Source organism: Budorcas taxicolor, chromosome 16, assembly GCF_023091745.1.
Source record: "Budorcas taxicolor isolate Tak-1 chromosome 16, Takin1.1, whole genome shotgun sequence".
In the NCBI taxonomy this organism is placed as follows: domain Eukaryota; kingdom Metazoa; phylum Chordata; class Mammalia; order Artiodactyla; family Bovidae; genus Budorcas; species Budorcas taxicolor.
The window spans coordinates 48,066,156-48,091,955 of NC_068925.1; the positions used below are offsets into that span (position 1 = coordinate 48,066,156).

At 55.5% G+C, this 25,800-nt stretch overlaps 1 protein-coding gene across 1 annotated transcript in view; it reads left to right on the top strand.

Moving 5' to 3' along the window:
• The window catches only part of CHD5 (chromodomain helicase DNA binding protein 5), a 63,431-nt gene that overhangs the window by 18,984 nt on the left and 18,647 nt on the right, over positions 1-25,800 (top strand). Inside the window, exons 4-22 of the mRNA XM_052653637.1 lie at positions 1,987-2,105; positions 2,675-2,913; positions 4,450-4,574; positions 5,770-5,893; positions 6,961-7,127; positions 7,308-7,529; positions 8,528-8,734; positions 8,960-9,171; positions 12,145-12,276; positions 12,362-12,470; positions 13,489-13,680; positions 13,768-13,968; positions 17,357-17,494; positions 17,583-17,704; positions 18,492-18,665; positions 19,044-19,185; positions 20,837-20,968; positions 23,661-23,778; positions 25,106-25,230. Coding sequence (XP_052509597.1) covers positions 1,987-2,105; positions 2,675-2,913; positions 4,450-4,574; positions 5,770-5,893; positions 6,961-7,127; positions 7,308-7,529; positions 8,528-8,734; positions 8,960-9,171; positions 12,145-12,276; positions 12,362-12,470; positions 13,489-13,680; positions 13,768-13,968; positions 17,357-17,494; positions 17,583-17,704; positions 18,492-18,665; positions 19,044-19,185; positions 20,837-20,968; positions 23,661-23,778; positions 25,106-25,230 — 3,000 coding nt within the window. The remainder of the gene's footprint in view (positions 1-1,986; positions 2,106-2,674; positions 2,914-4,449; positions 4,575-5,769; positions 5,894-6,960; positions 7,128-7,307; positions 7,530-8,527; positions 8,735-8,959; positions 9,172-12,144; positions 12,277-12,361; positions 12,471-13,488; positions 13,681-13,767; positions 13,969-17,356; positions 17,495-17,582; positions 17,705-18,491; positions 18,666-19,043; positions 19,186-20,836; positions 20,969-23,660; positions 23,779-25,105; positions 25,231-25,800) is intronic.

Here is a 25,800-nt window from a genome sequence, read left to right on the forward strand (position 1 = left end):
GAACATGGTACAACCAAAAATTTAAAAAGAGAAAGAAAGAAAAAAAAGCAGCAGCAGCTGGACAGCTCTGCTTACTGTAGAAGGGGGATTTCCTTAGCACGTGTTCTGAAATTCTGCCTGCGTGGGTGTCTAGGAGAGTGTCCCAGGGAGCGTGAGCCAGGGCAGCTGTAGCGATGGGCCTACACCTCTACCCAGGGGCAGAAGCCTCTTCCTCGTGAACATGAATGTGGGGAGCAATGTGACTGAGCCAAGGCTCCGGAAATCTCAAGGCCACTCCATGGAGCGGGGGAGGACTGAGGGTAAGGTGGGCGGGGGTAGGTGAGAGCAGCATACCCGGGCGTCTCCTGATTCCATCCATCTCTCCCCGAGGTTCCGTTTGGGCTGGCTGCGGATCTGCAGATTAGCACTCTGTAAATATTAGTACAGTGGCTGGTGGGTGAGGCAGAGGTGGTGACTGTCAGCCACTGAAGTTGGGAAGTGCCCGTGGTGCCCTGACACCGAGGGGGGAGCTCATTAGCTGGCTGGCGTGTTGTGAGTCATCTGTGACTGATAACAGCTGGGAGGCTGACAGCTTTGGAAGATGAACTTATGGGAGCGATTCAGGGTGATCCTGGAGTGATGCCATTGCTTGCTCACTTGTTGCTCTGCTTCCTGGTGGGAGCAGAGGCCTGATATGCCTCCAGGAATGACTGTGTGTCGGGGGCAGGTCGGCCCAGGGAGGAGGTCCCACATGGGAGGATCTCTGAACCATCACAGAGATCTGCAGGCCAGGAAGCGGGTCCCTTGGGGCTGAGGGAGACTGTGTGTCCTGGATGGCCTTCTCTTGCTGGAGTAGACAGCCCTCAGCAGCCCCAAGAGCTGCGAGGTAAGGGGACTCCAGTTTGGGGGACCCGATGGTGTGATCCAGGGCCCTGTTTCTTTGCCTTCGTGGGGTCAGCTCTGGGTTCAGGCCAGGCATCCTCAGGGCTGAGAACGAGCGTAACAGCAGCTCAGGGTTTCTTGGACTCCCAGTGTCCCGTCCAGCAGGAGGGGAAGCTGGCCTGTCTCCTAGTTTTCCTTATAGGAGACCTAGGGCTGCCCTTGCCTGGACTGGTTAAGTCACATGCCCACCTGGACCAAAGATGCAGCCTGGGAGTGGTGTGTGCTGATTGGTGGAATGGATTGGTGGGCGGGGCTGGGCTGCCTAGAACAAGTTGGGGAATCTGAGTGAGGGCACTGTTCCAAGGACCTCTGCTAACTCCTTCCCTCCCATGAGGTAGGTGCTTTTACCGCCATTTTACAGATGGGGAAGCTGAGGCACAGAGAGGTGAAGTTAGCTTGTTCACTTCTCACTGACACTATGTGGCAGAACCAGGATTGGTACTTGAGTCTGATTGGCAGGTTCTAATCTCGTAGTCAGCACTACCTGCTGTCCCCCATCCTAGCCATCCTGGGTCTGCTTGGTGACCTGATGCCCGGGCTGGCCATCTCTGTGCCCTTGGGAACTCACACACCTCCCTGTGCCTCTGCTCCCAATGTGAAGCAGTCGCTGAGGGCCCCTCTCTGGGCTCTGCCCCCAGCTGGACCACTGTTCCATGCTCTGCTCTGGCCAGGGCACAGCTTCCTGGCCGCAGAACCCAGCAGCAGCCTGTCCTTTTATGAGGTCCAAGTGTGACTGTATCACCCCAAGGTGACAGCCTGGGGCAGAGAGAGTGAGTCCTGTACTTATTCCTGCCCTGGGCATGCACATGGCTTCCCCCCCAGATACATGGTCCTGCACCCCCTCATAAGCTGGCATCTGAGCCATTCCTACTGCTCAAGGGACTGGCAGCCTGGAGTGCTCTAGGATATTTTCAGTTTGGGGTGTGAACTGCTCTTGTTAAGTTGCACGTTGCAGACATGATCACCCCGGCTTTCCCCAGGCCTCCTGGGTGGGGCCCCAGGGATGGGGGTGCAGGTTAGAAGGACCCCCACCTTTGATTCCATCTCCGGCCCCTGTGTCTGTAGGAGCCCAAGTCCTCGGGGCAGCTCATGGCCGAGTGGGGCCTGGACGATGTGGACTACCTGTTCTCCGAGGCCGACTACCACACGCTGACCAACTACAAAGCCTTCAGCCAGTTCCTCAGGTGGGCCTCGGGGCCACCATGGCTGGGCAGCCACGGAGATGGCCTTTTTGGGGGAACCAAGTGGGGAGCCAGAGGGATAGGGTCCTGGGCTCCTGGGGTGGGGGGAGTGTCGGGCTGACATTGACTCTGGGCAGAGCTGGCAGGAGGGACAGGACCTTCCACTTCCACAGATGGTCCTGCCCTCCCTTGCTGGTCCTGCCCCCAGGAACCATGGCCCCAATCAGTCCCGAGGTCTTAAACCCCCGTGGCCACTCTCAGCTCTAGAAGAAATGGAACTGGACCCCTAGGGTCCTGCTGGAGGCCCCTGCCTCTGGGCCTTCAGTCTTACTGGGTCTGGAAACCCAATTAGAAGGTGACCAGCCCTGTAAATAGGAAATCAGGGGTGTTGAGGGTGGACGGCTCTCTCTGGCTTGATCCTCTTCCTTGGCCCTCCATTCAGCCCACTTTTCCCAGTTTGCCACATATTCCAAATGTGGGAGAAGATGGGTGGGCCTTGCGGGAGTCACATGGGGGTCTTGTCCCCTCCATGGGGCTGCCCTCACCCTCTGCCTCCCCCCACCCCTGTGCAGACCGCTCATCGCCAAGAAGAACCCGAAGATCCCCATGTCAAAGATGATGACTGTCCTGGGTGCCAAGTGGCGGGAATTCAGTGCCAACAACCCCTTCAAGGGCAGCTCGGCGGCAGCGGCTGCAGCAGCAGTGGCTGCGGCCGTGGAGACGGTCACCATCGCGCCTCCCCTGGCTATCAGCCCCCAGCAGGCACCCCAGCCTGTGCCCATCCGCAAGGCCAAGACCAAAGAGGGCAAGGGTATGGCTGCGGGTGGGTGGCACCCAGTCCTGCTGTCTGAGGCCCCCCAGACCCTATAGCTTGGGGCAGCTGGGACAGCTGGGCCGGTCTTTACCCAGGACCTAGTGTCTTGGTGGACCTTGGATCCACACGCCCTTTCTCACCTATGTGGTAGCATCTGTCCTGCCTCCCTTCTGGGGCTGGTGGACAAGTGGAGGGGACAGTGGGCTCAGAGTTTTGGGAGGTTTCCCGGGTATGGAGGAGGGGACCGCGGCGGCCCAGGCTGCTGGGAGTTGAGGGGCTCTTGTGTTTGAGGCTGCACCATTCCCAGGAGAAGGGGTCCTAAAATGACCCATTGATCCCTCTCGTGAGTGCCTGGGCCAGGTGGGCATGGGCGTGGTCAGGGCCGGCCTCCCAGGGAGACCCAGAAGGAGATCCAGATACAAAATTGGACTCCGCGGTGGTGTCTGGGTGGGGACAGCAGAGGCACTCTCTGTGACTTGAAGTTCTCGGGGAGGGGCTTCTCTGCCCTGAGTGGAGGGCTTCTGGCCCCCGTGGGGGTAGGGCCGTTGATCTCCCCCAGACTCTGAATGGTGGGCTCACCTGCAGCTCACCTTCCTGGTGCAGTGACCTGGGTTTTGATGGAGGGCGGAGGAGACTGTGGGGACCTCTTGTTTCTGCCCCAAGCAGCTCTGGTCTCTGGGACAACACATTCCTTTGCCAGGTCCCGCAGGGACCCTGGTGGGCAAGTGATGCAGTCTTCAGCACCTGCTCCCGCTCAACTCCCTCTCCAGCCACCCAGCCAGCCTTCTTTCTCATTTCCTCTTGGGCTCCAGCAGCTGAGTTATCGATTCCCTGAGCTGCCTATTCAAAGCCTGAAAAATTGAAATAGATTTTCCATGGCGCCACTGAGGTTACAGCCGGGCTGCCAGCCCCATCTCTCTGTGTGGATGTGGATAGAGGAGGGCCTTGGGTGAGGCCATCTGCCTCCAGGCCCCCACCTTCCCTGCTCAGCCTGGTGGGAAAGGCTGCTGGAGGCGGGTCATTACTCCCCAGGTGGATAACTGTCCTGTGGCCAGCTCCATAAAAACACAGCCTCACCTCTACTGGCCACAGAGGTGGGGGAGGTCTTGCGTGGTGCCAGTGTTGGGGTATAGTAGGCAACCTGGAGGCTGGCTGCTGGGGGAAGGGCTCCTTGCTCTAGCCTAACCCTCCAGGGCCCAGGTATGGACTGCAGGTAGGTGGGTGTGCCCTTGGTGGCCCTGGTGGCCCTGGGGGTCTGTGGCTTTACTGGGGACAGCTCCTTTCTGGGGAGAGGGATGAGACAGGGCTGTTTCCAAGAGGGCAGTGCAGTGGCTAGGACTGAGACCGGACCAGGATTATGCTCTGGCCTCCCCTGCTACTTGCTGTGCAGCTTTAAGCAAAGATGTCACCTCCCTGAACCTCAGTTTTCTCGTTGGAAAAGAGGTGACAGAAGAAATGATCCTTTCCTTACCAGGTTGCTGTGAGGCTGAGTGAAAGCATGGTGGTAAGTGAGTGAGCCGTGTTGCTTTTCAGGGCCTGGAGTGAGGAAGAAGATCAAAGGCTCCAAGGATGCGAAGAAAAAGGGCAAAGGGAGAAAGGTGACTGGGCTCAAGTTCCGCTTCGGAGGGGTCGGCAGCAAGAGGAAGAAGGGGTCCTCGGTGAGTGCGAGTGCGAGTGTGAGTGTGAGAGTGTCTGGAGTGCACACCATGCAAAGACTGGATGACTGAAAAGCAGGCTGTCAGTTCATTTCTTGTACCAGGCAGGGGGCAGGTCCTGTTCCCCTTCCCCACTCTCTCTTCCTACGCTACATGCCTGCCTGCTGGGCTTGTGTCCCCACCTGACTGGTGAGGGGGTCAGCCTGGATCCTTCCAAGGGTCCCTGGAGTGTGGCCTCTGGGTGGTCCATGCCTCCAGCTCTTTTTCCTGCCCACCTTGCTGAGCTGGAGTCTCAGTCCCAGCTCCCTTGGTCCCAGCTGCCTCTCTATCTGGGCAGCAGGCGGGAGAGTCCTGGTGGGGCCTGGATGCCCAGGTCTGCTAGGAGAGTGGGCCCAGGAAGGAGGCCTGCATGTGGGGGCAGGCAGGGCTCCAGCCCTTCAAGGGCAGCTCTGGCACTTGGTTCAGAATGACCCTAAGTCCGTGTCTGAGCCTTTGAGCCCTCTTTCTCCGGGGGTAGGGGGCATTCATCCCTACCTCCTGCTCCCATAGGTTACCTACTTCCCTCCACCTCTCAGCCCTGCAGAGGGGCAGGGATGGAAGCCATCTCTTTGTCCTTTGGAAGAGGCAAGTGACAGGTTTCAAGTGTAGCTGCTGTGGAGGGGAGCATGGAGCAGCAGGTGTCCCCATTCAGCTTAGCTTTGGAGCCGAGACTAAGGTGCTCGGCCCTCTGCTCCACTTTGGTGCACCCTGCTCTGGAGCTGCTCACAGTCTGGAAGGGTTTGGGGGCATGTACTAGGAGAGAGCCAATGACATGCAAATGGAATAGGCCGGACCTGGTACACAGGCTGTGGAACGGGTCTCATTAGGGAGAAAGCTGGGAAGGCTCCTTGGGGGAGGCGTCCCTAGGGTTTCCCCGTGAGGGATGTGTTGGAGTTTGGCAGGGTAGAGGGCAGGGCCTGGGAGAGTTATGAGGGCTGGAGAGCAGGGCCTGGGGAGGGCGGCAGGCCATCAGCCTGGACCAGAGTGCTAGGGGATGTTCTAGCTGGGTGGCAAGATGAGATGAACTGCAGACGGCACCCTGTATCTGGAGCTTCCATGGTACCCTGCCACACCCTACCCTCTGCCCAGACCTGAGAAGCCTTGAAACGAGCCCCTTGGGCCAGCTCTGGGCTCACAGGGCCCTCCCCTGCCCCTGCAGAGCGAGGAGGATGAGCGAGAGGAGTCGGACTTCGACAGCGCCAGCATCCACAGCTCCTCCATGCGCTCCGAGTGCTCTGCTGCCCTGGGGAAGAAGAGCAAGAGGAGGCGCAAGAAGAAGAGAAGTAAGACTTTGTAGGGTTCCTGTGGGCATCACATGGATGTGGGGTGCAGAGCCCCCTTTGGGGAGCAGGGAAGGGCATCCTCAGGCCTCAGCCAGGCCAGGCAGGTCCCCTGTGTTTCCTCAACCACCCTCACCTATGTGTTTAGGAGAGGGGGGTCCTGTCTCAGAGGGTCCACATCTATTAGGGACCCATAATGTGAGTCACCCTAGGGCATTTGCATGGCAGAGGGGCACAAGAGAAGGAATTGTCTCAACCACATACACCGTCCACTTATTCAGTCATCCACTCTCTACTTATCTATCCCCCCACCCCCAGCCTTCCCACCCCCCCTTTCCATATCTTGGTCCTTTGTCCCTCCCCTTTTTCCATCCAGCCGTTCATCTTTCTGTCCATCCACATACCTTTCTGCTTCCATTCTTCCTTCCTCCCTCCCGTCGTCCTTTCTTTTTACTTGTCTTCAATCCATCTCTTCACCCCTTTACATTTTTTTCTTTTCTTTCTGGCTGCACATAGTCATAGTGAAAGTCACTTAGTTGTGTCCAACTCTGCGACCCCATGGACTATACAGTCCGTGGAATTCTCCAGGCCAGAATACTGGAGTGGGTAGCCTTTTCCTTCTCTGTGGGATCTTCCCAACCCAGGGATCGAACCCAGGTCTCCTGCATTGCGGGTGAATTCTTTACCAGCTGAGCCACCAGGGAAGCCCAAGAATACTGGAGTGGGTACCTTATCCCTTCTCCAGCTGATCTTCCTGACCCAGGAATCGAACCAGGGTCTCCTGCACTGCAGGCTATCAGGGAAGTCCTGCACAATGGCTTGTTCTTAGTTCCCTGATTAGGGACTGAACGAGAGCCCTAGTCAGTGAAAGTGCAGAGTCCTAACCACTGGATCCCCAGGAATTTTCCCTCTTTACTCTTCAATCATTCTGTTCACCCTGTCTGTCCATCGCCATCCATTCATCCATCTGTTGAGTGCCTAGTATGTGCCAGGACAGCCTGCGGTGGAGATTGGTTGTGCATGGGGAGTGGGGACACAGCCCTCCATGACTGCCTCTGCCCCCTTCCCAGTCGATGATGGCGATGGCTATGAGACGGACCACCAGGACTACTGTGAGGTGTGCCAGCAGGGTGGGGAGATCATTCTGTGTGACACCTGCCCGAGGGCCTACCACCTCGTCTGTCTGGACCCCGAGCTGGAGAAAGCTCCTGAGGGCAAGTGGAGCTGTCCCCACTGTGTAAGCCCTTGGCAGACGCAGGGGGTGGGGGTTGTGTCAGTCCTGGTCTTCCAGACCCCTGCATGGTCTTCTCCGGGCAGAACATGGGGCGGTTGCGAGTGTGAGGGAGGGAGCTGCACCACGGTGGAGGGGCGTCCTGGCCCAGGGTGCCTCCACCTGGACTCCCTCCCCCCACTCCAGGAGAAGGAAGGGATCCAGTGGGAGCCGAAGGACGACGACGACGACGAGGACGAGGGCGGCTGCGAGGAGGAGGAGGACGACCACATGGAGTTCTGCCGCGTGTGCAAGGACGGCGGCGAGCTGCTCTGCTGCGACGCCTGCCCCTCTTCCTACCACCTGCACTGCCTCAACCCGCCGCTGCCCGAGATCCCAAACGGTGAATGGCTCTGCCCGCGCTGTACTGTGAGTGTTACGCCGGCCCGCGCCGAACGCCCCGCCCCCGACAAGTCTAGGTCCCTCCTGCGGCAAGGCCCAGCTCACAAAGGTCCCACCCACCAAGGCCCCGCCTCCACCAATCCAGGCCACGCCCACCACGGCCTACGCCCAGGCCGCTCCTGCCTCCTTCAGCCCCCACCCACTTAGGCCCCGCCCCAGCAGACCCTGGCCACCAAGGCTCCGCCTCCGCTGGCCGCCCACGAGCTCTGAGATCCCAGCCTGCCAAGGCCTCGACCCGCCCCCGCCCGCCCAGGTCCCGCCCACAAGGCGTCTCCCCGTTCTGGCCCCGCCCCATTGTCCATCTGCTCAGTCCCAAGCCCTCTCCAGTCGCCTCGAGTCCCGCCCATCGCCTCACCTAAGCCTGCGCCGCTTCTCAAGTCCCTTTAGACTCGCTGGAAACAGCTATGAAAAGAGAGGTGGTCATAAACCTGCCACTGCCCATAAACAGCCACTGTTTACTGGGCGTCTCTCTAATGCTTACTGAGTTTTCAAGTACCAGGCTTTTGTTATTTTCATTTTTAGATGAGAAAACTGAGGCTCAGGGAGATAAAGTGACTTGCCCAAGGTCACACAAGGTCTCTTGGGCTGGAACCTTGGTTTCAGCAGGGAGAGGAGAGCACCCCTCCAGTCGCTATAGGTGTTTGAAGGTGTCCATGCTCTGAGATGTACCCAGCCCACCCCCAGTGCTGGATACCCCACCCTGTGGGCTGCGCCAGCCCTTGGTCACCCCATGTGCATCTGGGCTTCCGTTGTGTGTGTGCGTGTATGTGTGTGCATGCGTGTGTGTGCAGACACACATTGCCTCATCTGCCCGCACGGCGTGGGCAGGCTCCTGAGGACAGGGTGGTGTCTTGGAGTCACTGTGGTGCTGTCTGACTTGGGGAGCAGAGCAGCCTGTTGGAGGGAGCCTCGGGGGGGCGGCCTGAAGCTAAGCCCTGAACTTGGGGACCTTCCTCTGTCCACAGTGTCCCCCACTGAAGGGCAAAGTCCAGCGGATCCTGCACTGGCGGTGGACAGAGCCCCCAGCCCCCTTCATGGTGGGGCTGCCGGGGCCTGATGTGGACCCTGGTGTACCCCCGCCCAAGCCCCTGGAGGGCATCCCGGAGAGAGAGTTCTTCGTCAAGTGGGCTGGGCTCTCCTACTGGCACTGCTCCTGGGTGAAGGAGCTCCAGGTGAGGTACCTGTGCAGGTACGGCTGTGCTTAGGACATGAGGTGCTCTGGCCAGCTCCCTAAGTGAGAGACATTGTTGGGTGCTGGGGAGGGGGAGGAAGAAGGTGAGGATTGTCCTGCCTGGAACTCAGGCTGGGGGCTGGGGGGATGGGAGAGGAGCTGGGTTGGGGGACACTGGGGGTCATGGCCATCTGCCTTCCTTAACCTCTGTCCCCTCCGCAAGCAGCTGGAGCTCTACCACACAGTGATGTATCGCAACTACCAAAGAAAGAACGACATGGATGAGCCGCCACCCTTTGACTATGGCTCTGGCGACGAGGATGGCAAGAGCGAGAAGAGGAAGAACAAGGACCCTCTCTATGCCAAGATGGAGGAGCGCTTCTACCGCTACGGCATCAAGCCCGAGTGGATGATGATCCACCGCATCCTGAACCACAGGTGTGTGCCCGGCACATGAGCTGTGCTGTACACACGGGCCCTTCAGTCTGTTAAATGGGCACAGGACCACATACAGGTGTGGTGAGGGCAGGAGGGGAGACTGAGGACACCCACTGCAGGCGATTTGACCATCCAGCTGGAGGGGTTTTCATGCACATAGGTACATGTATGCACCCATGTTTACACTTGAATATGTGGCTCAGACGGTAAAGCGTCTGTCTACAATGCGGGAGACCCGGGTTCGATCCCTGGGTCGGGAAGATCCCCTGGAGAAGGAAATGGCAATCCACTCCAGTGCTATTGCCTGGAAAATCCCATGGACAGAGGAGCTTGGTAGGCTACAGTCCATGGGGTCGCAAAGAGTTGGACACGACTGAGCGACTTCACTCACTCACTCACTCACATGCATATGTTACACTCATGGTAGAACAGTTCCTAAGTCATATGTATAAAAGGGCAACTTGATGAATGGCCTGTGAAACTTGCAGATGGGACACTTGGGGGGCTGGGACCCTTGTGCTCCTAGGCCTCTGCTGAAGTGAGTGTTTGATACCTGCGGGAGGGTCCGGGGGACCACAGTGGGCCTGAGCTGTGGGTGTGGGTACACGTTTGCTCCTCTTTATAACATAGCTATCGCCACTGAGTGCCATCTACCCAAGAGGTAGGCCTTTTACCTCTGCCTTTGTGTTTGTGGACACCATCAAGGTTAAGTCACTTGCCCAAACCCACACAGCCAACAGGCAGGGGTGCTGGGATTGGAACCCAGTTCTTCCCTGATGGCAGGACTTGCTTTCTTGGCCACTATTCCAAGTTCCAGTGCCCTCGATAGCCCTTCATGGAGCAATCCAAAATTCCCTAGGTAACAGTGGTCAGAGGCTGCAGAGACCAGACCAAAAGACCAAGGCAGAAGGCCTCCAAGAGTTTGGGTTTGGTTTGGTGGGCAGTGGGAGCTTTTGCTGATTCTTGAGCTCAGGTGCCAGAGAACCAGTGGTGGCTGACAGGTGGGCACAGGGTAGGGTCCATGGAGGCTCTGTCTCAGAGCGACTTGGGGTCCAACAGACCACATGTGTCCTGAAAGCAGGAGCTGGGTAGAGCAGAGCTTTGGAACCTGAGTCTTCCACTCGGATCCCAACCCTGGCTCCCAATTTTCTGGGCTCTGAGCCTCTGTGTTTCTTTTTTATTTATTGATTTGAGTGTGCTGGGTCTTTAGTTGTGGCATGTGCAATCTTACTTGCAGCGTGTGTGACCTAGTTCCCCAACCAGGGGTCAAACCTGGCCCCCCTGGTTGGGGAACTAGAAGTCTTGGGAGTGTGGAGTCTTAGCACCTGGACAACCAGGGAAGTCCCCTGAGCCTCTGTGTTTCTAATGGGAAACGGGATGTGAGAGTACCAACCCCACAGGCTGCTGTCGGGGCTCAAGGAGGATGCCAGTGCCTGATAACAGGGCCATCAAGAAGCAGTGGTGGGGAGTGTGGGAGAATTTGAAAAAGCCACCCCCTTGATTATGAAATGCCTCCTCCTCCCATCCCCTGCCCTCACTGACAGTGACTTGAGGCCCCTCCACCGCTGAACTGATCTACAATTTTTTACCTTTGTTAAATTGCATGTTCAAAACGTAAATGCCAATTTTTCTCCCTGCCTCCAAAGTGGGGCAGGTGAATTTCCTCCAAATATATTACCTTAATGGAGTCTGAGTAACAACCACTCATTTGTTAAAGAAAAAAATCCATTGGTTCCGTGGTGACTGGGGATTGGTACCTCTGTGTGTGGTCCCCAGGCCTAGCCACTGCTATCTTGGGAGCCGTGGCGCCCTCACCCTGCGGTGCTGCCGGCTCTGTTGCTCAGTGCGCTTGTGTTGGGTGGGAGGTCCTCAGGAGCTGTATTCAAGCTGCACTGTGTGATAGGCTTCTCTGGCACACCCTCTCTGGCTGGGCCATCAGGTCCCTGGGTCCCCGGGGGTCTTTGGGAGAGGACAACCCACTGGAGGAATCATATCCTTCTCTACTTCGTGGGGATGGGCCCCGGACTGGGATGGGTACCCCTCCAGTCTTTGGGAGTTCTTTTTTCCTTTTCAAACTTTTTATTTTGTACTGGGGGTAGAGCCAGTTAACAATGTTGTGACAGTTTCAGGTGAACATCTTAGAGACTCAACCGTACACAGACATGTATCCATTCTCCCCAAACTCCCCTCCCATCCAGGCTACCACATAACACTGAGCAGAGTTCCATGTACTGTACAGTCGGTCCTTGTTGGCTATCTATTTTAAATATAGCGATTTGTACACGTCCATCCTGAACTCCCTATAACTTGGGAGTTTTTTGAAAAAGCTTAATATTTTGGGTGCGCTGGGTCTTTGTTGCTGTGCTTGGGCTTTCTCTAGTTGCGGCGGGTGGGAGCTACTGTCTGGTTTGGGTGTGCTGGCTTCTCATGGTGCTGGATTCTTTTGTTTCAGGGCATGAGCTCTAGGGTGCATGGGCTCAGCAGTTGCAGCACACAGGCTTAGTTGCCCCATGGCATATGAAATCTTCTCAGATCAGGGAAGGAACTCATGTCCCCTGCACTGGTAGGCGGATTCTCAACCATTAGACCACTAGGGAAGTTCCTCCTTGGGACTTCTTAAGCAAAAAAACAAAGGTCTATGGTCAGGGGAGGACCATCTGACTCAGCAGTCGAGAATTCTGGAGGACTCCTCATGACAGAATGGCACTCACAGCCACAGAGGATGGAGAGGACACTGGATTTGCTCCTCTGCTAGCCTGGGGGACCCAGATATCCCTCTGCTTTGCCACTCACCCCGTGCCCTCCTACCTCCTTCCCACTAGCTGTGTGGCCCTTGGGAGTCCCTGCCTGGTGCCGCCCTCCTGGCCGGGGCTCCCAGGAGACCCGTGAGGGTTGAGAGGCTTTGCATCCTGTGAGGTGCCCCCCGTGGTGCCTGGATGACCCACCCTCCTCCATCTGTTTACCGTGTTGCAGCTTCGATAAAAAGGGGGACGTACATTACCTAATCAAGTGGAAAGACCTGCCCTACGACCAGTGCACCTGGGAGATTGACGAAATTGACATCCCCTACTACGACAGCCTGAAGCAGGCCTACTGGGGCCACAGGTGCGCCACGCTGGGGCCCCTGGGTGGAGCCTTCCGCCTTCCCAACGGCCTGAGCTCTGCTCTCTCATCCCGCCCTCTTTCCCAGGGAGCTGATGCTGGGAGAGGACGCCAGGCTGCCCAAGAGGCTGGTCAAGAAGGGGAAGAAGCTGAAGGATGACAAACAGGAGAAGCCCCCGGACACACCCATTGTGGATGTGAGTGGGAAGGGGTCACAGGGTGGAGTTGCCACCCAGGCTGGGTGTCGGAGGAGGGCACGGTCTCTGGAGAACTCTGCCCTGGGTCTGTGCCCTAACTTGTGTTCTTTTAGATGAGTGAATTCAAAATATTTATTTATTTATTTATTTGGCTGTACTGTGTGGCACGTGGGATCTTAAGTTCTCCAATTAGCAATCGAACCTGTGCTTCCTGCAGTGGAATCGTGGAGTCTTAACCACTGGATCACCAGAGACGTCTCTATAATTCCAAGTCTTTAAATCAAAAAGTGCCTCTCACTTCAGGAGTACAGCAGCTGATTTGCTAATTACACACCATTCTTATCAGTTCAGGGGGAGGAGACCCAGGACTTAACTGGGAGCTTTGAGCCTACTGGGGAGTGGAAGGTTGGCTTTTATTCCTTTAGCAAACCTCTCTGGGATGTTGGCTAGTACCTGGCCTTGGGGGGCAAGGCCCTACCCCACTGTTCCACGAAGTGCTCATCTTCCAGGGGCTCATGGAAGGTCCAAACAGAAATGGGGATTTGGCTTGGGTCTGAGATGCAGGGTAAGGCACAGTGGGTCTGATACATCAGGGGGACTTCATGGGGATGATGGCCTTGAGCTGTGGACTAAAAGACACAAAGAGGGTGATGTTCAGGATCAGGCACACTGGGCAAGCATCAAATAGGTGTTGACTCAGTGCCTGCTGTGTCCGAATAGGACCAGTATGGTGACCACAAGCTGGGCTCAAAATCAGAGAATGCAACAATTGGGAAACTGCCCTGATAGATGTATGGGGCCACCCTGGGAGAGCATGATGGGAACACCTAAGCCAAGCCTGGTGTTCATCCTTCAGGCCTTAGATAGAATGCCTCTGCCTCCAGGATGAATAAGTTAGCAGGGACAAGAGGAGTGGAAAGAGTATTCCAGGCATAAAGAATCATGCCTGTGAAGGCCTATTGGTGGACCTTGGTGGCCCAGGATCCAGGGTATGTCTGAACCTCTGCTTTTTCTGCAGCCCACGGTCAAGTTTGACAAACAGCCATGGTACATCGACTCCACGGGCGGCACGCTGCACCCGTACCAGCTGGAGGGCCTTAACTGGCTGCGCTTCTCCTGGGCCCAGGGCACTGACACCATCCTGGCCGACGAGATGGGTCTGGGCAAGACTGTGCAGACCATCGTCTTCCTCTATTCCCTGTACAAGGAGGTTCGAGGGTTGAGCGGGGTGGCCGGGGAGGGGTGGCCGGTGTGGGCTGTGGCTGGGCAGCCTCAGCGCATCTGTCTTCCTCCCCAGGGGCACTCCAAAGGGCCCTACCTGGTCAGTGCGCCCCTGTCCACCATCATCAACTGGGAACGTGAGTTCGAGATGTGGGCCCCTGACTTCTACGTGGTCACCTACACGGGGGACAAGGAGAGCCGCTCCGTGATCAGGGAGAACGAGTTTTCCTTTGAGGACAATGCCATTCGGAGTGGGAAGAAGGTGTTCCGGATGAAGGTGAGCATCCCTACCCCCGGGAAGGACTCTGCACAGGAGCCCAGTCTGCCCTGGGGTGGGGGTGCACAGGGGTTCTGCAGTCTATCTGAGGTCTCTCCTCTTGGGCTCCAGCAGAGGCAGCGGCTGGCAAAGAGTTGCTTTTAAGGCAGGATTTCCTTGTATCCATGTCCTGGGGCTGCAGTAGCACAGGGTGGAGTGGGGCTGAGAATAACACTCACCCTGTCACTGTTCTGGAGGCCAGGAGTCCGAGACCCAGCTACGGGCAGGGCCCTGCTCCCTCGGAAGCAGGGTGGACCCTTCCGCGTCTCCTCAAGCACCTGGCGGCTCTTCCTTGGCCGTCCTCGCTTTGCAGCTCCATCTCTTCGGTTTCTGCCTCTGTTGTCATGTGGCTGTCTGCCCTGTGTGTGTCTGTGTCTGCTCTTCTTTTTAAAATTTGATTTTAGTGTATTTATTATTTATTTTTGGTGGCACTGGATCTTTGTTGCTGCGCCGGCTTTTCTCTAGCTGTGGCAAGCAGGGGCTACTCTCTAGTTGCGATGCGTGGGCTTCTCGTTGTGGTGGCTTCTCCTGTTGCAGAGCTCTAGGGTGCTCGGACTCAGTAGCTGTGGTGCACAGGGTCAGCTGCTCTGTGGGATCTTCCCAGATCAGGGATCAAACCTGTGTTTCCTGCATTGGTAGGAGGATTCTTTACCACTGAGCCACCAGGGAAGTTCTCTCTCTTTTTTTAAATTTGTTTTTGGTCATGCTGCGTTGCATGTGGGATCTTAGTTCCCCAACCAGGGATGGAACCTATGCCCCCTGCCATGGAAGCTCAGGATCTTAACCACTGGACCACCAGGGAAGTCCCAGGATTCCGCATTTCTGACGAAGTCCCAGATGGTGTGCACACTTCTGGTCCTCAGGCTGCACTCTGAGAAGCGAGGACACGGAGCGCTCAGTGCTTCTTGCACCTGGCACATGGGGGCCCTTGGGCAGCCATGGCACTCACTCTAGCTGCAGTACTGGGGGCTGGCGGACCATCCCCAACCTCCCCAAGGGTTCTCACCTCGGCTTTCTCCATCCTCTAGGAACAACTGTGGCCCTGGGAGATGCCCAGTAACTTTTATTTGGCTGCGCTGCGAGGCTTGCAGGATCTTAGTTCCCTGACCCGGGCCACAGCAGTGAAAGCAGAGTCCTAACCACTGGAAAGTGAAAGGGAAAGTATTAGTTGCTCAGTCATGTCCAATTTTTTGTGACCTCATGGACTATAGCCTGCCAGGCTCCTCTCTCCATGGGATCCTCCAGGCAAGAATATTGGAATGGGTAGCCATTCCCTTTTCCAAGGAATCTTTCTGACCCAGGGGTCAAACCTGGGTCTCCTGCATCACGGGCAGATTCTTTACTGTCTGAGCCACTAGGGAGGCCCTTAATCACTGGACTGGCAGGGGATTCTCGATACCCATTTGTTTAATGAGGGTGATAAGCTCAGTGGTTCCAGAAACAACTTCTCTCTGAGCTCACACTGGGCTCATGGAATGGGCTGGGTGCTCTGCTGATTCAGTTGTTTAACTTACTGTCTTTTAAAAAAATTGTGGTAAAATACACATAACATAAAATTTATCACCTTCACCATTTTTACAAGTACAGTTCAGGGACACCAACTACATTCACACTTCTCTGCAGCCATCACTCCGTCATCTCCTGAGCACTATTTCATCTTGGAAAACTGGAACCCTGTCCCTGTTAGGCACTGACTGCCCCCAGCCCCTGGCAGCCTCATCCTTTTGGTCTCTGGCTTTGATTATTCTCGGTGCCTCGTGTAAGTGGAATCCTGCCGCATCTGTCCTTTGTGTCTGGCTCATTTCACTCAGCACGTTGTGGCGTGTGTCAGGGTTTCTTTTCAAGATTGGATAACATTCCACTGTATGTGTATGAATGGACCACTCAGCCCAGGGACACCGGGTGTTTCCACCTTTAGGTGCTTGTGAATAATGCTAGGAACATGGATGTGCAAAAATATTCATTCAAGTCCCTGCTTTCACTTCTTCTGGGTCTATACCCAGAAGCGGAATTGCAGGATGGTACAGTAATTCTATGTGTAATTTTGTTTGTTTCTGTTTTTCAAACTTTTATTGGAGTATGGTTGATTTACAATGTTATGTTAGTTTCAGGCATATAGTTATGTGAATCAGCTATACATACACATATATCCCCTCTTTTTTAGATTCTTTTTTCATATAGATCATTACAAAGTATTGAGTAGAGTTCCCTGTGCTGTATAGTATGTTCTTATTTATGATCTATCTAATATGTAGTGTGTATCTGTGTCAAATCCAATCTCTCAATTTATCCCTCCCCTGTTTCCCCCCTGGAAATGGGTTTGTTTTTTACATCTGTGACTCTGTTTCTCTTTTGTAAAAAAAAGTTTATGCAATTAAAAAAAATTCCACATATAAGTTATCTTTGCCTTACTTCTCTCAATATGACAATCTCTAGGTCCATCCATGTTGCTGAAAATGGCATTATTTTGTTCTTTTTTTTTTATGGCTGAGTAATAATATTCCATTGTATATATGGACGACATCATCTTTATCCATTCCTCTGCTGATGGAAACTTAGGTTTATTCCATGTCTTGGCTATTGTAAATAGTGCTACAGTGAACACTGGGGTACATGTACCTGTTCGAATTTTGATTTTCTCCTAATACATCGCCAGGAGTGGGATTGCTGAATCATATGGTAGCTCTGATTTAGTTTTTAAAGGAACCTCCATACTGTTCTCCATGGGCTTCCCAAGGTGGCACTAGTGGTAAAGAACCCACCTGACAACGCAGGAAAAGGAAGATAGAATGTGTAACTTTTTGAGGCACATACTTAGCTCTTTTAATTCTTGTGGCATTCTTCCCAAACATAGTATTGCTCCCTTTTACAGGTGAGGAGACAGAGACTTGGGGAGGTTAACTCGATCAAGGTCTAGCTCAAAATAACAATTGTTGCAGTTGTTGCTAAGTCATGTCCAACACTTTTTCGAACCCATAGACTGTAGCCCACCAGGCTCCTCTGTCCATGGGATTTCCCAGGCAAGAATACTGGAGTGGGTTGCCATTTCCTACTCCAGGGGATCTTCCCAACTTAGGGATCAAACCCCTGTCTCCTGCTTGGCAGGGATGAGTGCAAACTGCCTACAGGCTCCCTTCTGCCCCTCTGATCTCTGCCCCCCTCTCTTAGGGACAGTGCTCTGGGCCTCAGCTGACCCCCTTGACTTGGTGGCCCGTGACTTCCTCTCAGTCTCTAGGCTCCCTAAGCTCTCTGGGGGTCCTGTCCATACTCCTTTTGGCTCCTTTGTCTCTGGAGACCTTGATCCGCTGCCCTCCCAGCTCTCCTCCCAAACACTCCCCTTTCCCTCCAGAAAGAAGTGCAGATCAAATTCCACGTCCTTCTCACCTCCTATGAGCTCATCACCATCGACCAGGCCATCCTGGGCTCTATCGAGTGGGCCTGCCTCGTGGTGGATGAGGCCCACCGGCTCAAGAACAACCAGTCCAAGGTAGGAGGTGCTGAGCACTGGCCCCTGGAGCCGTCTGGGTGGGCTGGCCACCCTGTGCCCCCTGACGGGCCCCCTGTTCCCCTCTAAGTTCTTTAGGGTCTTGAACAGCTACAAGATCGATTATAAGCTGCTGCTGACAGGGACCCCTCTTCAGAACAACCTGGAAGAACTGTTCCACCTCCTCAACTTCCTGACTCCAGAGAGGTTCAAGTGAGTCAGGGGGGCTGGCCGGGGAGGTGGAGTGAGGGCAGCCAGGGAAGGGGCATCAGTGGCTGTCTGGCTCTGGGGCTGCTCCCTGGGCCTCAGTTTTCCCATCAGTAAAATGGGAGTGTTAGCAGAGCACTGACAAGCTGAGCGCTTGGGGAACACCCGCTGCTGCTCAGCCTGTGGTTTTGTATCGGCTTTGCCTCAGAAGACCTTGGGGATCCTCCTTGGTGCCTGTCCCTCCCCCATGCCCCAGATTATCCCTGTCCCTCCACAAAGACCTGAATGATCACATCAGTGACAGTGTTGGGAGGCAGAAGGCTGGGGGTGATGGTGGAAATGGGGGTGAAGATGGAGCCTCCTTGCTTACCTACCCCCATGTTCCTGCTTGGAAAGGGGATTCAGGGTGAAAAATGCTGATTTTGGAATCAGGAGATATAGATTCAAGGGCAGGCTGGACTGTATAATCATGGGCACCCACCAGCCTCAGTTTCCTTCTCTGTAATATGGGTAAGAGTCCTAGAGACTGCACGTCCAGGACAGCTTTGAGGACAGGAAGATAGCCTATGTGCTGAGACAGCTGCAATGTGTGGGGGTGACCTAGGCTTAGATGGAGACTGGAAGGACACCAAGGGTAAGGCCTGTGCTCCCTGGCCCACCAGCCAGCTGGCCTGCCTTCTGACCCTCTGGCAGGTGGCAGGGGACTGGTTGGCCTTCTCCCTACCCCAGTCCTGGCTCCCTCTACAGAGGGCTTTGGCCTCCTCCAGGCTATCATTGCATTTTTTTCTTGCAGCAACCTGGAGGGCTTCCTGGAGGAGTTTGCTGACATCTCCAAGGAAGACCAGATCAAGAAGCTGCATGACCTGCTGGGGCCGCACATGCTGAGGCGGCTCAAGGCTGACGTGTTCAAGAACATGCCAGCGAAGACTGAGCTGATTGTCCGTGTGGAGCTGAGCCAGATGCAGAAGTGAGCAGCCTGCCCTGAGTCCCCTGGGCCTGTCTTCTCCCAGAAGGGCCTGAGTGGGCCTTCCTGGGCCACTGCCTGGGATGGGTGGAATGGCCTTTGGCCTTGCCCTTGCCTCCACTCAACTTTTGCACAAGCTTCCTTCTTGGGGTCTCTTCTCAGATTTCACTGATCAGGGTTGGGGCTGCCAACTTTGTCCTGTCCCCCAGTAACTTGCTGGGTGATGCCAGGCCTGTGGCTTCACCTCTTGGGGCTCCCCTTGGTCTCTCTGCAACTGTGCTTGGCTGCCAGGCCCCAGCCTCCCTGCAGACCAGAGTGTCCTCTCAGAGGCTGGCATGGCCAGGTACATGCAGACTGCCTTTCCTCCTTGCTCTGTGACAGGAAGTACTACAAGTTCATCCTCACACGGAACTTCGAGGCGCTGAACTCCAAGGGGGGTGGGAACCAGGTGTCACTGCTTAACATCATGATGGACCTGAAGAAGTGCTGCAACCACCCCTACCTCTTCCCTGTGGCTGCTGTGGTAGGTCCCCCGTGGCCACTGTGGGAGGTCCCGTGGCCGCTGTGGGAGGTCCCCGTGGCCGCTGTGGGAGGTCCCCTGTGGCTGCCTCTGTGGGAGGTCCCCTGTGGCTGCCTCTGTGGGAGGTCCCCTGTGGCCGCTGTGGGAGGTCCCCCATGGATGCCTATGTGGGAGGTCCCCTGTGGCTGCCTCTGTGGGAGGTCCCCCGTGGCCGCTGTGGGAGGTCCCCGTGGCCGCTGTGGGAGGTCCCCTGTTGGCTGCTGCTGTGGGAGGTCCCCCGTGGCTGCCTCTGTGGGAGGTCCCCGTGGCCGCGGTGGGAGGTCCCCTGTTGGCTGCTGCTATGGGAGGTCCCTGTGGCTGTTGTGGGAGGTCCCTGTGGCCACCTTGGTAGGTCCCCCATGGCTACTGTGGTAGGTCCCCTCTGGTCACCATGATAGGGGCCTGTGACCACCACGGTGAGTGCCTGAGGCTGCCGTGTCAGGGGCCTGAGATCAGGGTACATGCACGTGGCTGCTGTGGGGGGTTTTCTGCGGCCCTCATGGCAAGTGATCATGGCTGCCATGGTGCCCATGGCTGCTGGGACAGGTGCTCAAGGCTTCAGCCTCCAATTCTCCCCGAGTATGAAGACTGGGAGGTGATACAGGTCCCCACTGTGCCAGAAGTTTCTGTAAACCTACCTCTGTCCAGTGCTCGGGCAGGCCCTCTCCTTTCCTGGGCCCCTATGTGTGACCATAAAGTGATAGGTGACATTTTATGTAAGAGTTCCTTAGAGCCTCAGGGACCCCAGGCCAGGGATCCAAGGGATGACTTGGCTGCACTCAGTCACCGAGGGAGTCAGGGAGGCAGGCCTGGGTGGTGATTGTGATGTGCAGTCCTAGGTGAGAGACCAGAGTCCCAGTTAGACACCTGGCCCCAGCCTTGTGGTCTCAGGACCGTCAGTGGTCCTCTTGGAGCCCTGGGTTTATCCTCTCTAAAATGAGAACAATGACAGCATCTCTCGAAAGAGTGAGGACCAGATGAGAAAGTCTGTGTTCGGTGCCCACATGGAGAGCCTGGGACATCAGTACTCATCACCCTCACAGCTGTTCCGGTTCTAATTTAAACCCTACACAGTTTATACCTCCCCGCACCCCCGCTCCACCCCCAAACAGGAAGAGCAATGCTGAGTTAAGCGTGGCGGCTCTGCTGTGGGTGATGCAGACTTGGGCAACCCCAGGCTGCTCTCACCGCTCTGGCCCAGCAGAGCCTTTGAGCTGAGGGTCTTTCCAGCTGGGAGGCTGGGTTGGCCTTCCCTGGATGTGCCTTGCAGGACTGCAGAGGCCAGGCCAGAACCTTGTCGGGAAGGCCAGCTTGCCTCAAGACTGTCATCCATCCGTCCACCTATGTCTGTGGTCTTGGTGGAGTGCCAGCAGCGGGAGACAGAGGCCAGGGCTGGCGAGTTTGAGCCCTGTCTGGGGACACAGTGCAGGGAGCATCTGTGTGGCCTGCTCGTATGTTCCTGCAGAGGCTGGCCTGACCTGGGCTTGGGCTTGGTGCTCATTCATTGCTGGACCCTCATCCCTCCTGGCTCCTGCTGCCTCCCAGACTTCTTTGGTGGAGAGCCAGAGAGAAGAGGGGGGCCCCCACAAGACCCCACCTTGTGCTGTGTCTGCAGGAGGCCCCTGTCCTGCCCAATGGCTCCTATGATGGCAGCTCTCTGGTCAAGTCTTCAGGGAAGCTCATGCTGCTACAGAAGATGCTCAAGAAACTGCGGGATGAAGGGCACCGTGTGCTCATCTTCTCCCAGGTGAGCCGCCTGCAGGTGGCTGACTGCCTTCTCCACCTCTTGTAGCCCACGCTAGCTGAGGGCGCATGCTGCCTGCAGCCCTCAGGGCCTGATGCTATCTCCATGTGGGTTGTGTGTCAAAAGTCACTCCTCCAGGCCTTGGCATGATGCAACCAAGGAGAGCTGGCTGGGTTCCAAGTTCAAGGCACTTAGGGCACATTGGCCATAGGGACCAGTGTCCTCCCCACTACTTGACCCTCTGGCCTGCTCCTGCTGGAGCTTCTGTCCAGGCTGGGACAACAGCCCTCACCCTTCACCCCTGCAGCCCCACTTCTCATGAACCAACCCAAGGTAGGGCCCCTTGGGTTGGTTCACAAGGAGCCCTGTGTTGGGTTAGCTGGGGGAAGTCCTCTCTGAAGCTTGATCCTGAAGTTGTACTTGCAGCATCACGTTTGAGGTGGTCAGAGGCAGGGCTGTCTAGCCTCAGAGATTTGTTCATCAGTGCACTTGTTCCTTTGTCCTTTTGCGCTTGTCGTATATCAGGCTCTGTGCTAGCCACAGGGGTCCAGCTCTTGTTCTCAAAACACTTACAGTCCAGAGTGCGAGATGGAGGTAGACACATGCTGTAACAGGAGTCACTGATGCTCCTCAAGCCTGGTGTGAAAAATGCTGCCTGATGGTGGGACTGAGCCAGGTCCATTGCTCAAACCAGAGACTAAGATGTGGCTCCTCTGTGTACTCTGGGTAAAAGTCTGCTGGTGACAGCTGCTCCTGCCTGTAGCCCCTGCTCCCACCAGGGGCCTGCAGCAGGCCGAGGGATCTGGGAAAAGCAGATCAAGCCTGTGACTGTAGGCTGGCCTGGACACTGGATCCAGAATCCCCTGTGTTCTGTTTAGTCGCTCAGTCATGTCCAACTCTTTGCGACCCCATGGACTGTAGCCTTCCAGGCTCCTCTGTCCATGGGATTCTCCAGGTAAGAGTACTGGAGTGGGTTGCCATGCCCTCCTCCAGAGGATCTTCCCAACCCAGGGATCGAACCCAGGTCTCCTGCATTGCAGGTGGATTCTTCACCAGCTGAGCTACCAGGGAAGCCCCCAGAATCCTCCAGTCCCCTGCTAACATAAGACATGATTCTGAAACTGAGGTCTTGAGGGACCAAGTAGAGAAAACTGCACAACTTCTAGAAGTGTGCACAGAGAGAAAGTGACAGAGACGGGGCCCTGACATCCAGAATGAGCCTGCAGGGGGAATTCCCTGGCGGTCTAGTGGTTATAACTCCTCACCTTCAGTGCCGAGTTCCTGGGTTCAGTCCCTGGTCGGAGTAGTAAGATACCACAAACAGCGTGGCATGGGCAAAAACTCCCACCAAAACAAAAGCAACTCCAATAAAATAAATAAGCACGAGCAGCAAGAAATGAAATAAGAACAACTAGCTAGAAAAAGTGTTAGCTGCTCAGTTTTGTCCAACGTTTTGCGACCCCATGGACTATAGTCTACTAGGCTCCTCTATCCATGGAATTCTCCAGGCAAGAATACTGGAGTGGGTAGCCATTCCCTTCTCCAGGGGATCTTCCTTACCCAGGGATGGAACCTGCTTCTCCTGCATTGGCAGGCAGGTTCTTTACCACTGAGCCACCAGGAAAGCCCCTAATCAGGGAAAGGATCTGCTTAAAATGGAAACAGAACATTTCAATAGATTAGATAAACTCTCAACACTGTTCAAGAGAACACTGACGAATGGGAACCTGGCATTGAGGAATTTTCCCAGAATGCAGCACATAAAGACAAAGATAAATATGAGACATTGCACGGAAAACACCTTGAGAGGCTCTAGTAACTAACTATTCAGTATGTATCTATAATAGGAGTTGAAGAAAAAGAGCTAGAGAAAATGGTAAAGAAGTCAGATTTAATGAGAGTCTGTAGACCTAGAGAAAGACATGTGGGCTCAGGTCTGAAGCACACTCTGGAGTACCAAGAAGTAAAAATAAAAATATAAATATGAAAGGAAGCCCTAGGCACATTGTAGGGAAAATGCTGCACTTTTCAGATCTTGTACCTACAGAGGAATGACAGTTAGACTGTCCTCAGATTTTATATCAGCCATAGAAGTGGCAAAAGAAAATGGCAATATTTTCATTACATTATGGGAAAATTGCAACTGATGATTTTATCTCTAGCTAAACTGTCTCTCAGGATTGATTATGGAGGATTATGGGAGCTCAGAAGGGCCTGCCTTTTTCTTCTCATAGGGAGGAGTGAAATCAGGGAAGATATCACAGAGGAGGTGCTCTTTGAGTCCCCTAGGCAGTAAGAGGGTGGGAAGAAAGTCCAGGTAATCTGGGATGGTTGTGGGATACAGAGGAAGCATTGGGATATGAAGGCCCAATGGACTGGCACCAATTTGGTGCCAAGATGAGGATTTGGGACTTTATTCTGAAGGGTGACAGCAGGGTGGCACATGCTCCGAGCTGTGTCTTAGGCAGAAGGCTGTGAGGCTGGTGTGGGGGATGCGGTGGCTCTGGGAGTTGAGCTTGGAAACTGCATTTTTCTTCAGAGGATGGTCCCAAGTCAGGCCTGCCTGGGTCCCACCTGTCTCCCCACTCAGTAGGTTGCTCTGTCTCTCCCCAACTGTCAATGAGGTCTCTGCCCATGGCCCCTATGGGGGTCCCTGCTCTGTGGCAGCCCCTCAGGAATACCATGTCCCCTGCAGATGACCAAGATGCTGGACCTCCTGGAGGACTTCCTGGAGTATGAGGGCTACAAGTATGAGCGGATTGACGGTGGCATCACGGGGGGCCTTCGGCAAGAAGCAATTGACAGATTCAATGGTACCCAACCTTACCCAGGGCTCTTGATGGGGACCCCTGTCTGTCACTCCTCCCAGACTAGGATCTTAGCCAGACCAGTCAATTTATGGTCAGGTTAGCTACTCCTCAAACAGCTGGAGAAAGCAGACCTGTCCTTAGGTCCTAGTAGCTGGTAAAAAGAATTCATCCCATGGAACTTTCCAGGGGCCTGCTTGGGTGTTTAGAACTGAGAAATTAGGAGGAGGGCAGAAGGGGAGGAAAATTCCTCTGTTACTAAATGAAGCTGGTGCGGAGGGTCTGGCCAGCACCCCTGGGCTTCTGATACTGACACCAGCTAAAACTGCAGTTATGAGCAGGGCTGGATGGGGCCTGTCCCTGCAACACAGGCTGCTGCAAGGAGGGACAGAGCTGAGCAGCACTGCCCTAGGGGAAGGACAGAGGAAAGGGCAGGGCCACCCCAGCTCAAACTGTCTCCCTGGTGATCTGGGAGGCTGGGAGCTGGCTCTGGAGTGAAGGGAACATCTGGAGACATGGTCCAGCACCTCGTTAGTGGGAGGTTTTCAGAAAGAGATGAAGTGATTTTGTGGCTGCTTCCTGCCTTCCACCCTCAGAGCAGGTCTGGGGCCCTGTGGCCCCCAAACCCAAAGCAGCGATTCCTATTGCCCACTCATGTCAGAGGTAAGGTGAGTATGGTTTCAAGATGTACATGTGGTCCCATTGCACATGGCAGTGGGAAGCATCAGGTGGATCGGGGACCTGTGTGCAGCTCAAGCAGGTGCCATGGTCAGTCCCAGGTCACTTAATGAAGGGCCCGGATGGGCCTGAGACCCAGCTGTCTTGGGGGCAGTGGGGACTGACCAGAGGGCTGGCCCGTGCCCTGGAGCTTGACCCTGAGTGTTCAGTGGTCACTCTGACGGCATCGCATGCGGTGGTAGCTGGGAGGGCATGAAGGATGAGCTCTGCTGACCTCCCAGGGGCCTGACCTTCAGGGGCTCTGCTGGTCTTTGCTGGCTTTTTGTAGTTTCTCCTTTGCCCCTCTGGGCTTTGAAAATCAGTTCATTCTCGTTTTATCTTCTTCCTGTTGGGTCAGGGCTCAGAGCACAGCTGTGGGCTCTGTGGGGCTCAGGTGGGCTGCCCTGTCTCTGCTCCATGCCCAGGGGCCCCAGGCCTCTTCTGGCTTCCCCTCAAGCACAGCTGAAGCCGTTGTGGCCTGAGATGGGGTCACAGTTCCTGCCCCCTCCCCGTGGTCTCCCCTGTGCCCTCCTGTCTGCCACACCCTTGTCTCCCATCTCACCCCTCTGAGTATGCCCCTTACTCACCCTTCTGGGCACCTGCCTCTCTTCCTCAGCCCCTGGGGCCCAGCAGTTCTGCTTCCTCCTTTCGACCCGGGCAGGTGGCCTGGGGATCAACCTGGCCACGGCAGACACGGTCATCATCTATGACTCGGACTGGAACCCGCACAATGACATCCAGGTGTGTGGCCCCAACACCAGAACCCTCTCAGAGGGTCCCTTGCTGCCCCTGGCTTTGTGGACATTCCCTCTCCCCCACCCCCAGACTGTCTCAGGGCTTTACCTCCACCTGGACCCACCTCATAGAGTCCCAGCCCCAAGGGCTACCTGGAAGGTGAGCCCCCCACCATTATACAAAAGAGGAAACAGCCCAGGGAGGGCAAGGGATGTGTCCAAGAACATGCAGCAGTCTGTGTGAACATGACCTCTGTTCTGTCCCATCACTCTTAGGATGAAGGCCATGGGGGGAGTCAGGATGAGGGGTCTTGGGACCCAGAGGGGGCCAGTTTGGGAACAGCAGGAAAATAGAGGGGACAAGGCCTGTGGAGGTGGAAGGGAGGAAGAGGCACTAGTGGGGGAGGGGGCACTGGAGCTGGTGAGGAAGGGTGGGAAGGTTAGGGGGTGCAGGAGCAGAGACACACTCTGCTGTCTCCTGCCCACCCTTCTTGGGACAGGACTGGGCACATACACGCATTATACTCTTAGGGCACACATACAAACTCATGTCTCATGCACGCGCATGTGCATCTGT